Genomic DNA, 12,513 nt, shown 5'->3' on the forward strand with positions numbered 1-12,513 from the left:
CTCCTCTCCTGCCCTCCCATACCCCGCCACGTACCCCAGTCCCCCTGTAAGACCCCAGCACCTCGAGTGAAGGATTTATGGGGGCACTCGTGTAAAGCTCTTGGCTGGGAAATAGGTGTGAAAAATTAGCGCATTAGTCCGACGCAGCGAGAGAGCAGGAAATATTTATCAAGCGTGGAGGTGACATCAAGGCGGGGGACAGTGTGAGGGAACGTATTGCTGCATCTACTACTACTACTACTACTACTACTACTACTACTACTACTACTACTACTACTACTACTACTACTACTACTACTACTTCTACCTGTTCTTTCTCCCTCTCTTACTAACACCAGCACCACCACCATCAACTCCACCAATACTAATGCTACCAATCTCACTACCACCACCACTACCACCACCACCACCACCACCACCACTTTTTTCTTGTCCTTTTGCATCACCACCACCACAGTCACACACACACACACACACTGGGAAATTACTCTCTTGACCTACGCCTTCCCTCGCTGTTCCGCTGTTGGCTATCGTGTGTTATTTATTGCTTCCATTATCTCCTCCCCAGACAGCTTCTACGTGGCGTGCTGACTACTGTGTTTCTACCTACGAGCCCTTGTTCCCAGTTCGAGGTCTATTCTAGTCAGGTTCGTAATGAAGGGTCTGTACCTGGAGGAACTTGAAAAAAGGTGTATATGTAAGATGGGACCGTATTCTCAAACGCTTCCGCTTCTCACATTTCCAAAGGTCAAAGAGATAAGTTGCGTTCCAATGAGTGTTTTTGTAGATTCACGGCATAAAAGGGTGACCAGACTACCAGAAGGGCCATGAAACTACCTCTGCGAATGTTATAAAATTCTTCAGACACTTCCACCGCTCGAATCAACTATTTCCAAAGGTCTAAGGATCAGTCGCGTTCTAATGAGTGTTTTTGTAGGTTCATGGCATAAAAGAACGTTCAAACTACCGGAAGGGTCATGAAACTACCTCTACGAATGCTCAAACCTCCTACGAAAGCCTTGTCAAATGTGTGTACTTGGGCTCCCTGGATCGTCGCTACACAAGGAGAGACTTGCATGGTCCTCTCTTTAAAACTAAGAAAAAGTAAACTGTATTAAACCACAACCCACATTAGAGAAACTGCAATAACGAAAGGCAAGTGAGATTGACAAGACTTATGAACGTGGCGAACACTCATCAGAGCCCGACTAATCTCCCTTACGGCAATCGGAAATATTTGTGTTTTTTTTTCTTTTACAGCAGAGGAGACAGTGCAAGGGAGTAAAAAAATAAATAAATAAATAAAAATAATGAAAAAAAAAAGCCCGCTACTTACTGTTCCTATTTGTTGTGAGAGCCGATAGACATTACACACCCACATTTCATAAGCTTTCGTAGTTGTGTCAGTATTTCCATCTGTAATGATAGTTTAACAAGGCTTCTGAACACGACAAACGCTCATGAGATCCCGACTAATCTCCGTTATGGCAATCGGAAATTTATGTTGTGAGAGGCGAAAGCGTCTAAGAACACATTACACACCCACATTTGATAAGCTTTCGTAGTTGTGTTCGTATTTCCATCTGTAGTGATAGTATAACAAGGCTTCTGAACGACTAATCTCCTTTGTGGTCTTTGTAAATATTTGTGAGAGCCGAACCGAGGCGTCTGAGAACACAATCCTTACACCACATTTGATAAGCTTTCGTAGTTGTGTTATTATTTCCATCGGTAATGATAGTTTAACAAGGCTTCTGAACATGACAAACGCTCACGAGACCCCGACTAATCCCTTTTATGGCCTTGAGAAATATTTGTGAGAGCCGAACGTGTCTGAGAATGCAACCTTACACACCCACATTTCGTAGACTTTCGTAGAGATTGCATTAGTATTTCCGTGGGGAGTCTCAGGAGGAGGGTATCAGGACACCTCTCCCCCCGAAATTGACCTATCTTTCAGCCACCTCTCTTGACTCTTTTGTAGAAGCAGCGAGTAGCGGGCTTTTTTTTCACTGTTGTTTCCTTTTTTTTTCCCTTGAACTGTTTCCTCTACTGTAAAAAAAAAAAAAAAAAAAAAAAAAAAAAAAAAGCCTAGTAATAGTTTGTCAAGGCTTCTGAACGTGACAAACATGAGTAGCGGTTTTTTTTTTTACTATTGTTTCCTTTTTTTTCCCTTGAACTATTTCCTCTACTGTAAAAAAAGAAAAAAGCCTAGTAATAGTTTGCCAAGACTTCTGAACGTGACCAGCACCCGTGAGAATCCGACTAATCTCCTTCGTGACCCTTGGAGATACTTGAGAGGCGAAATCGTCTGATAATACTGCCTTAACCTCACCTCATAGATGGCTGGGTTGGCTCGCGTGTGCAGCATGAAGGTGGTGCCGATCTTTTCCCGGGAGTCTGGCAGCTGGTTGACCGGCCGCAGCGCCCCGAGCTCCCAGGTCTCATCGAGGTAGAGGCAGCCTAGCACATCGTCACACCACTCCTGCACTTCTCCTGCGGGGTGAGAAGGAGAGGGAAGGCTGATGAGGGTGAGGATGAGAATAAGGAAAGGGTGATGGGGGTGAGGATGAGAATGAGGAAAGGGTGATGAGGGTGTGAGGGAAGCGATTGAGGACGTGGAAAGGAAAGGGTGATGGGGGTGAGGATGAGAATGAGGAAAGGGTGACGGGGTGTGTAAGGGAAGCGGTTGTGGACGAGGAAAGGAAAGGGTGATGGGGGTGATGATGAAAATGAGGAAAGGGTGATGAGGGTGTGAGGGAAGCGATTGAGGACGTGGAAAGGAAAGGGTGATGGGGGTAATGATGAGAATGAGGAAAGGGTGATGGGGGTGATGATGAGAATGAGGAAAGGGTGATGGGGGTGATGATGAGAATGAGGAAAGGGTGATGAGGGTGTGAGGGAAGCGATTGAGGACGTGGAAAGGAAAGGGTGATGGGGGTGAGGATGAGAATGAGGAAAGGGTGATGAGGTGTGTAAGGGAAGCGTTTGAGAGAAAAGAAAGGAAAGGGTGATGGGGTGTAAGGGAAGCGGTTGAGGACGAGGAAAGGAAAGGGTGATGAGGGTGCAAGGGAAAGGAGCTGGGTTGTGTCTGTTGTGTCTGTTATTCTCTTTTTCGTGTATAGAGAGAAACAGACACAACAGACGTCTTTTTTTCTGTTTCCTTTGCAATGTGTAGATGATAGGGCAGAGAATTAGATTATAGGCTCATGATATTTTTACCTAGTCTCTCTCTCTCTCTCTCTCTCTCTCTCTCTCTCTCTCTCTCTCTCTCTCTCTCTCTCTCTCTCTCTCTCTCTCTCTCTCTCTCTCTCTCTCTCTCTCTCTCTCTCTCTCTCTCTCTCTCTCTCTCTCTCTCTCTCTCTCTCTCTCTCTCTCTCTCTCTCTCTCTCTCTCTCTCTCACACACACACACACACACACACACACACACACACACACGCTACACCGAAGATTAGGTAAGGAAGGAAAAGAGGTGTGTGTTAAAAGCTTAAGAGGTAGTTGTTAGTCATCCTATCATAACCACGAGTACAGCAAGGGAGAAAGAACCATTATCATTATCATTATCATATCATTATCATTACTATTATCATCGTCATTGGGTTCTGTTTTTGGCTGTCTCATTCAACACTTATTATTTCCAGGGCCACCGACAGCCAGGCAACGTTACAGTATTACGACCCTTTTTGTCTCTTCCCTCGCCACACACACACACACGCACACACACACGCACGCACACGAGGATGCAGAACGTGTCGCTGCAAACTCGGCCCCAAAAAAGGCAGAATCAGGGAACGTGAACACAAACCAGGCCAAAAAAAAAAAAAAAAAAACTTGCATCGAACAGGTCAGCGGCGCGCGAACATTCCTCGCCCACTCTTACCTCGCCTTTCCTACCTTACCTTTTTTACCCATTCCTTCCCTGCCTTCACCTTTCCTCTTTCCAACCCCTCCTTCCCTCCTTCAAACTTTCCCTCCTTCCCTTCCTTTTTCCAACCCCTCCTTCCCTCCCTTCACCCTTCCCTCCCTTCCTTCCTGCAACTCCTCATTCCTTCCCTCCACCCTTCCCTCCCTTCCTTCCTGCAACCCCTCCTTCCCTCCCTTCACCCTTCCCTCCCTTCCTTCCTTCCTTCTAACCTCCTTCCCTCCCCCCTTCCTGCAATCCCTCCTTCCCTCCCTTCACCCTTCCCTCCCTCCCTTCCTTTTTCTTACCCCTCCTTCCCTCCCTTCACCCTTCCCTCCCTTCCTTCGTTCAACCCCTTCAGCCTTCCCTCCCTCTCTTTCTTTCAACCCCTCCTTCCCTCCCTTCACCCTTTCCTCCTTCCCTTCCTCACCCTTCCCTTCCTCCCTTCCTACGTCATATTCATCTCTTTCTTCTTGTCTGTCTTTGTCTCGTTTTTCTTCCTCTTTCTCTCCTTCCTTTCCTTCTCTCTCTCTCTCTCTCTCTCTCTCTCTCTCTCTCTCTCTCTCTCTCTCTCTCTCTCTCTCTCTCTCTATCTCTCTCTCTCTCTCTCTCTCTCTCTCTCTCTCTCTCTCTCTCTCTCTCTCTCTCTCTCTCACACTCTCACTCTCTCTCTCTCTCTCTCTCTCTCTCTCTCTCTCTCTCTCTCTCTCTCTCTCTCTCTCTCTCTCTCTCTCTCTCTCTCTCTCTCTCTCTCTCTCTCTCTCTCTCTCTCTCTCTCAGCAATACAACAACACACTCACACCCCAACACAAGGTCACAACACTCGAAAACAACCGCTGAAAAAAAAAATTGTCACCGGAAAATTCGTCACCACAACGGCGGAATCACGAAATATGGACAGGACTCACGGCGGTAATAAAAATAAAAATAAAAACGAAAAAAAAATGGTCCGGAAAGCGTGGCAGCCCCTCGCTAACTAACACCCCTTCACACCTTCCCCTCTCGCCCTGCATATCTCCCCTCTCCTTCCTCTCCCTTCCTTTTCCCTCCCCTCCCTTCCCTCTCCCTCCCCTCCCTCCCCTCTCCCTCCCCTCCCTTCCTTCCCCTCATTTCTTTTTCCCTTCCTTTCCTGCGGTATATTTTGTTTTCTCCTCCCTTTGTCTCCCCCTTCATACCTTCTCGCCCTTTCTGTCAATTTTTACCTCTATTTTGTCCCTCCCTTCCTTCCACTCCCTTCATACCCTCCCTTCCTAGAGTATAATGTTCTCCCTTCTCTCCCTTCCTGTCCCTCTTCCCATCTTCTCTGTCACCAAATTAGGAGGTACGGTAATGAACAGTCAAAGTTGCGAGAACATTCAATCAGACTTAATAAGACTTGCTGACTGGAGCGAAAAATGGCAAATGAGTTTTAACGTAGATAAATGTAAAGTAATGCACATAGGTGAAAAAAATCCTAACTTTAAATATCAGATTCAAGGACATGAACTCAGCGAAGTAAAACAAGAAAAAGATCTTGGCGTCATTATCAGTAACACTCTTAAAATGAGTGATCAATGTTCTGCAGCGAGTAAAAAAGCCAATATGATGTTGGGATTAATCTCAAGAAACTTTGATTATAAATCACCCGAACTTATGAAGAGATTATATTTAGCATTTGTAAGACCACACCTAGAATACGCCGTTCAGTTCTGGTCACCGAACTATATCAAAGATCAAGTTTTGCTAGAAAAGATACAGCGACGAGCAACCAAACAAATTCCAGCGCTCCGAAACTTGCCATATGACGAGCGTTTAAAGCGTTTAGATATGTTTTCCCTAAAAAAGCGAAGGATACGAGGGGACTTAATTGAAGTGTTCAAAATCCTTAATGGATTCGACAACATTAACCCAGATAGTCTATTTCAGAGAGACACCAACACAATAACACGCAGCAACGGTATGAAGTTAAAGGGAAACCGATGTAACACATTGGTGCGCAGAAGTTTTTTCAATAACAGAGTCGTCGATCACTGGAATAGACTCCCACCGTCAGTAGTTAGCGCACAGAGTATCAGTAGCTTAAAGTCTTCTTTGGATAAGTCCTTCAGGGATATAAGATTATACTGACCCTTTTTCGCATGTTTTCAGACAGATTGCAGCAAGACCTCAACCTATATTCATATAATTCTCCCCCACAACCTAGATTGCAAGTAGCGAAAGTCAACAATAGAGTAAAGCAACAGTTAATGTCCGCATGACAGGTGGAGTGAGGTGTGGGTGCAGTAAGGTAACAGGTTACTGGTGCGTGGATAGCACCGCCGGTAAAACGAGGATCAAGCCTCCACCTGTGCCCCTGAAACTACACCTCACCCATCGTGGTTATTAGGGGGGATTCTGGGGCTGCCCTGTCTAGGCCACTCGTCCTCTTCCAGTCTCCCTGTATTTCTATGTTCTTATGTTCTTATGTAATGAAGTCATTTTCCCCCACAGCTTAGGTCACCAGTAGTGTAAGTTAAGGGTAGTAATTTCCTCTTATTTCTCTCTTTCCTGTAAAATTTCCATGTCCCTTTCTTCCTTAAAGGTACATGGTGTTCTCTTCTAACTATTTCCTGCCGGCACGTTGCCGGAGGGAGAGGTGGGTGGGGAGGAGCCTTCATCTATTCTGTCCTGTCCTGCCACACGTAGATTACTAGTAGTAGCGGTAATAAACAGACACCCTCGCCATAGACCGATAGGTCTTTTGGTGTCTGTTCTTCCTATGTATTCCTATGTATTATTTTCCTCTTTCCCTTCAGTATATTGTTTTCCCTTCCCTCCCTTCCCTCCCTGCCTGTCCCTTTCCACATCTCCCCTCCCTCCCCTTCTCCCTCCTTTCTCCCCCTTCCTCCCTGCAGTATATTTGTTCTCCCTTCCCTCCCTTCCCTCCCTTCCTGTCCCTTTCCACATCTCCCCTCCCTCCCCTTCTCCCTCCTTTCTCCCCCTTCCTCCCTGCAGTATATTTGCCCTCCCTTCCCTCCCTTTCTGTCCCTTTTCACATCTTCCCTTCCTCCCCTTCTCCCTCCTTTCATCCTCTTCCTCCCTGCAGTATATTTGTTCTCCGTTTCCTCCCTGCCTGTCCCTTTCCACATCTTCCCTCCCTCCCCTTCTCCCTTCTTTCTCCCCCTTCCTCCCTGCAGTATATGTGTTCTCCCTTCCCTTCTTTTTGTTCCTCCATATATTCCTTTTCTCTCCCTCCTTTCCCTCCCTTCCTAGTATATTTGTTCCCTGGTGTCTCCATTCCTGTCCCTCTCTCTTTTTTTCTCTCTCTCGAAACAGGAAAACAACGCTGCCAAAATACAACAAGGTCACGGCTCTCGGCAATGGTGTGGCGGCGAGTTAGCAGGCGTTCAGGACCTGTTAGACACGGAGGGATGGTAACGCATTAACCGGGTGTGTGATGCTGCCTGTGTTTTCGCCGCCTGGAACAAAAATGCAGCCCAGACTTAGCTAAATTTAGGGCGGGGTGCGGAAAATGGGGTGGAGGGAGCTGAGAATGGGTTGAGCAAAGAAGGGAAGCAACACAAGTACAAGAAAACAAAATAAGGAAACAAAACAATAACAAAACAGAATACGAAAGCAAGAATAGAACACAGACTTAGCTAATTCAAGAGTGTGGTTTAGAAAGTGGAGTGGACGGAAGGAGTTGAGGTTTGGTTGAGCAAGGAATGGGAGACACAGCAAAACGAAATACGAAACCAAATATGCAATACAGACTTAGATAAATAAAGGGCGTGGTCTAGAAAATGGGGTGCAGGGAGATGAGGTTAGGTTGAGCGCGGCAGACAAGCAACGAAAACACAACAAAATGAGATACGAAAAGAAAAACACACCAAAACCAATTACAAAAGCAAAATATAACACAGACTTAGCCAAATCAAGGACGTGGCTTAGAAAATGGAGTGGACGGGAGTTGAGGTTGGTTGGTTTGGTTGAGCGCGGCAGAGAAGCAACACAAATACAACAAAACAATATATATAAAAAAAATACATCACAGACAGCTAAATCATTGCCAAGAGCCGTAACCTTGTTGTATTTTGGCAGCGTTGTTTTCCTGTTCCGAGAGAGAGAAAAAAGAGAGGGAGAGGAAGGGAAACACGAGGGAAAATATGGTGCAGGGAGTTGAGGTTTGAGTTCGACACGGAAGACGAACAACAAATCTCGTAGCCTCGTATTATCTTTTTCTTTGTTAACTCTAAAAAAAAAATTAACACGAACAGCTAAAACAAGGAAAATTAGCCTGGAGAAAGTGCTTGAGACCGTAGTTTGGGTTATCACGGAAGGAAAAGAACAAGTTAAACGGGTAAGTGTTAGTTTTTTTTCTTTGTTTTCTTTACCTTAGAGGACAAAATAACACAAGCAGCTAAAACAAGGAAAAGTAGCCTAGAAAAAGTGCTTGAGACCGTAATTTGGGTTAGTCACGGAAGGAAAGCAGCAAGTTAAGCGGGTAAGTGTTATCTTTTATTCTTTGTTTTCTTTATCTTAGAGAACAAAATAACACAAGCAGCTAAAACAAGGAAAATTAGCCTGAAGAAAGTGCTTGAGACCGTAGTTTGGGTTATCACGGAAGGAAAAGAACAAGTTAAGCGGGTTAGTGTCAGTTTTTTTCTTTGTTTTCTTTATCTTAGAGAACAAAATAACACAAGCAGCTAAAACAAGGAAAAGTAGCCTAGAAAAAGTACTTGAGACCGTAGTTTGGGTTAGTCACGGAAGGAAAGCAACAAGTAAAGCAGATTAGTGTTATCTTTTATTCTTTGTTTTCTTTATCTTAGAGAACAAAATAACACAAGCAGCTAAAACAAGGAAAAGCAGCCTAGAGAACGTGCTTGAAACCGTACTTTGGGATAGTCACGGAAGGAAAGGAACAAGTAAAGCAGATTAGTGTTATCTTTTATTCTTTGTTTTCTTTATCTTAGAGAACAAAATAACACAAACAGCCAAAACAAGGAAAAGCAGCCTAGAGAACGTGCTTGAGACCGTAGTTTGGGTTAGTCACGGAAGGAAAGCAGCAAGTTAAGCGGGTAAGTGTTATCTTTTATTCTTTGTTTTCTTTATCTTAGAGAACAAAATAACACAAACAGCCAAAACAAGGAAAAGCAGCCTAGAGAACGTGCTTGAGACCGTAGTTTGGGTTAGTCACGAATGGAAAGGAACAAGTAAAGCAGATTAGTGTTATCTTTTATTCTTTGTTTTCTTTATCTTAGAGAACAAAATAACACAAACACAGCTAAAACAAGGAAAACCAGCCTAGAGAACGTGCTTGAGATCGTAGTTTGGGTTTGTCACAGAAGGGAAGCAACACATTCAGTAAACTCTTGTTATTGTTTTCTTTATCTTTATCTTATTTAACACATAGGACAGAGGCGCCTTGAAAACATCGCTAAAGACAATAGTTTTAGTACGCGTCAAACAAAACAATTAATATATGCATACGAACTAAGCTAGAGTTTGTTTCTCCTTTCCTCTTTGTTGTTGTTTTTATTATCTTTTAATCTATTTTCTCATCATACGATTGATATATGAACGAAGATTGTGTGTTTCTTCCTTTGTCTTCCTTTCCCTTATGTTTTATTTTTATTTTTTCATCTCTCTGAACAACAAACAACGTGGCGCAACACAAGGCCACACAACACACGGATGGTTGAGCCGCGGCCTTACACGTTAAGCCAACACTTCAGATACGTTTCAAACTGTTAGAACAATCTCTCTCTCTCTCTCTCTCTCTCTCTCTCTCTCTCTCTCTCTCTCTCTCTCTCTCTCTCCTTGTTTTCTTGCATCTTCCCTTTCTACCTTAATCCTATTCCTCCATCTTTCCCTCCTTCCTTTCTTTCTTCCCTGTTGTATATAATTATCACTCAGCCTGTATTGCTATCTTAAAATAATTTATATCTAACTTAATCTAGATCTAAGTTAATCTAAATATCAATATAAATTAAACTTATTGTCGCTTTATTCTCTCACACTTTTCCTCTCGCTTGGTTCTCTCAGTTTGCCGGGCAGTACTTACTTGACCGTCCTTTCTTCTATTAACTCTCCTTCTTTTCCTTGGCAGGTTTTCCCGTGTTCGTAGAGTCACTGTTTTAGAGAAGTGACTCGGGGTTTAAGATCGGATGCTTTTCCTGACCTCACGCGGAGGCACCGGGGTTCGAACCAGGGATGAAATATTCCCATAAATTCGAATACAGTATTTAAATGTATTCGTTTTCAAATTATTTAATATATTATAAATAAATATATTCTCATTCGTATTAGAATAGTTTGGAAAAGTATTTGTAATCTTAAAATAATCTGACGAATAATCACAAATTTATCATCAAGAATAACCATTCATTTGACGCACAGAGAAGTTTGAATTAATGGCTCTGCCCACTTAACGCCTCCAATACGCGTCTGTTACTGTCCCGAGTGTGGACGGCGAGCGGCTGTCTTCTCGTCCTCGGCCCGCTGTCACCCACACGATAAATAGACGACGGACATTGGATGCGCTGCGTTCGCTTTGCCTTGAACTTGTGAGTTGATGAGATCGCCGAGCTGGGATTCGGAGTGTGACTTTGTGATCTTAGCTTCAAGCAGGAACTTACGTTAATGTATAAGTTATACTTGTAAACCGCCTCTACATTACTGATAACATGAGCGTTGCTTTTCTAAAATGACGGGGCGAAATATTTTTTTCAATAGGCTATATATTATAAAGAAAAATATTTTTGAATGACTTCATGAATAATTTAATCAAGCATTCATATTTGCATCCGAGTTCCAAGTATTTCACTGTATTCGTGCTCGCATTCGTATTCTAGAAATTTGAAGTATTCATATTCCTGTTCAAACGCTAACTCTTCTATTCACTCCATCCCCGGCTCGAAACGCCGTCACCAGGCTCTAACCCTCATGCCCTGACGCTTTCACCCACCAGACCGCCGCGCCCTCCCGCCCTCAGGACACAACACACTTGAACACAGAACACCAACCTGCCTTCGTCTTGGCCAGGCTGAGGGGATTCGAGTGTCGCCAGGCGGGGATCTCTCCTTTCCCTTCCTTTCCCTACCCACCTCTTACCTTTCCTATTTCTTCCTCTACCTCACTTATATCTCCCTCCCCTTCCCATCCTTACATCCTCTTTCCTCTCCCCTCCTAATCCTATCCACCACCACCCCCATCACCATCACCACCACCGCCCTCACCACCTCAGGAACACAACACTAGGAACACTAACCTGTCTTCGTCTTGGGCAGGCTGAGGGGCTTCGCGTATCGCCAGGCAGGGATGGCGGCGGCCTCGCTCACCGCCACCACCACCGCCATCACCGTCATCACCGCCCTGGAGGCCATGCTGCTACGTCGTCACGGTGTTGAGGGGCTGAGGAAGGCTTGCTCCTGAGGTGGTCAGCGTGATGAACTGTTCTCTGGTCGCGCCAGCAACGTTCACCACTGTCCTCTGTGTTCCGGGGGTCACTTATTGGGAACGGGCTGGTGCGTGGCCTTATATTAGTGTGGTGACGTGATGGGGGGAGGGGGAGGGGAGGGAAGGGGAGAGGAAGGTGAGGTGGGGGAAGGGTGGGGACGAACGGGGTGAGGGAAGGAGGGAAGGGAAGTGGAGAAGGAAGATTAGAAGTAAGGGTGGAGAGAAGGGTTAAGGGGGAAGGGAGGGCAGGGGGGAGAAGGGGAAGCTACAGGGTGAGGAAGGGAAGGGAAGTGGGAAGGGACGAAGAAGGGGAGGGAAGGGAAGGGTAAGGGAGTAGGGGAGGGAAAGCAGGGGAGGGATAGAAAAGGGAAGAGGAAGATGGAAGGGAGGAAGAGGCGGGATTACAGGGTGAGGGAGGGAAGGGAGGTGGGGAAGGAAGACAGGGTAAAGAGGGGAGAGGGAAGGGAAGGGAAGGGACGGGGAGGGATGGGGAAGAAGGGAAGTAAGGAAGGGAAAGATATGTGAGTGGGGAGGTAAGGAGGGTGGAGGGAGGGGAGGGATGGAGAGGGGAGGCAGAGTGGGGATGGAAAGGAGGAAGGGAAGGAGAGAGGAAGGGGAGTGGAGGGGAAGTTATCAATCGCTCTCACTCTCTATCCTTTCTTCCCCATCCCCTATCATCCCCCTCCCATCTTTTCCCCTCCCCTTCCCTTCATCTACCGCCCCTCTTCTTCCCTTTCCTATACCACCTCCCCTTCCCCGTCACTCCCCCTCTTTTCTTCCCCATCCTCTATCATCACCCTTCCATCTTTTCCCCTCCCCTTCCCTTCATCTACCTCCACAATCCTTCCCCTTCCTGTACCATCCTCTATCATCCCTCCCTTCCCATCTTTCCCCCTCTTTCTTCCTTCATCTATCATCCCCTTCCCATCTTTCCCCTCTCCTTCCCTTCATCTACCTCCCCTCTCCTTCCCTTCCCTGTACCACCTCCCCATCCCCTCCCCTCCTCTTCCCTTCCCAACACTCTCCAATTTAAACCTAACTTCCCTTTCTCCCCATCGCCCCCTTCAATTCTCCCCTCCCATCAGTTATCACCCCCTTCCCTCCTGTCCCTTCCTATCCCTACCCACCTCTCCCCCTTCCCCCTACTTTTTCTTCCCCACCTATATGCCTTCCCTCCCCATCCCTTTCCTCTTC

The 12,513-nt window shown here is 45.8% G+C and overlaps 1 protein-coding gene across 1 annotated transcript in view; it reads right to left on the reverse strand.

Moving 5' to 3' along the window:
- Positions 1–11,383, reverse strand: part of LOC127000750 (pancreatic triacylglycerol lipase-like) — a 35,609-nt gene extending 24,226 nt beyond the window's left edge. The window contains exons 1-2 of the mRNA XM_050864779.1: positions 11,132–11,383; positions 2,336–2,496 (exon numbers count right to left, since the gene is read on the reverse strand). Of these exons, the coding sequence (XP_050720736.1) occupies positions 2,336–2,496; positions 11,132–11,246 (276 nt within the window). The 5' untranslated portion in view covers positions 11,247–11,383. The remainder of the gene's footprint in view (positions 1–2,335; positions 2,497–11,131) is intronic.
- Positions 11,384–12,513: the final 1,130 nt, after the last annotated feature.

Source organism: Eriocheir sinensis, chromosome 19, assembly GCF_024679095.1.
Source record: "Eriocheir sinensis breed Jianghai 21 chromosome 19, ASM2467909v1, whole genome shotgun sequence".
Taxonomy (NCBI): Eukaryota; Metazoa; Arthropoda; class Malacostraca; order Decapoda; family Varunidae; genus Eriocheir; species Eriocheir sinensis.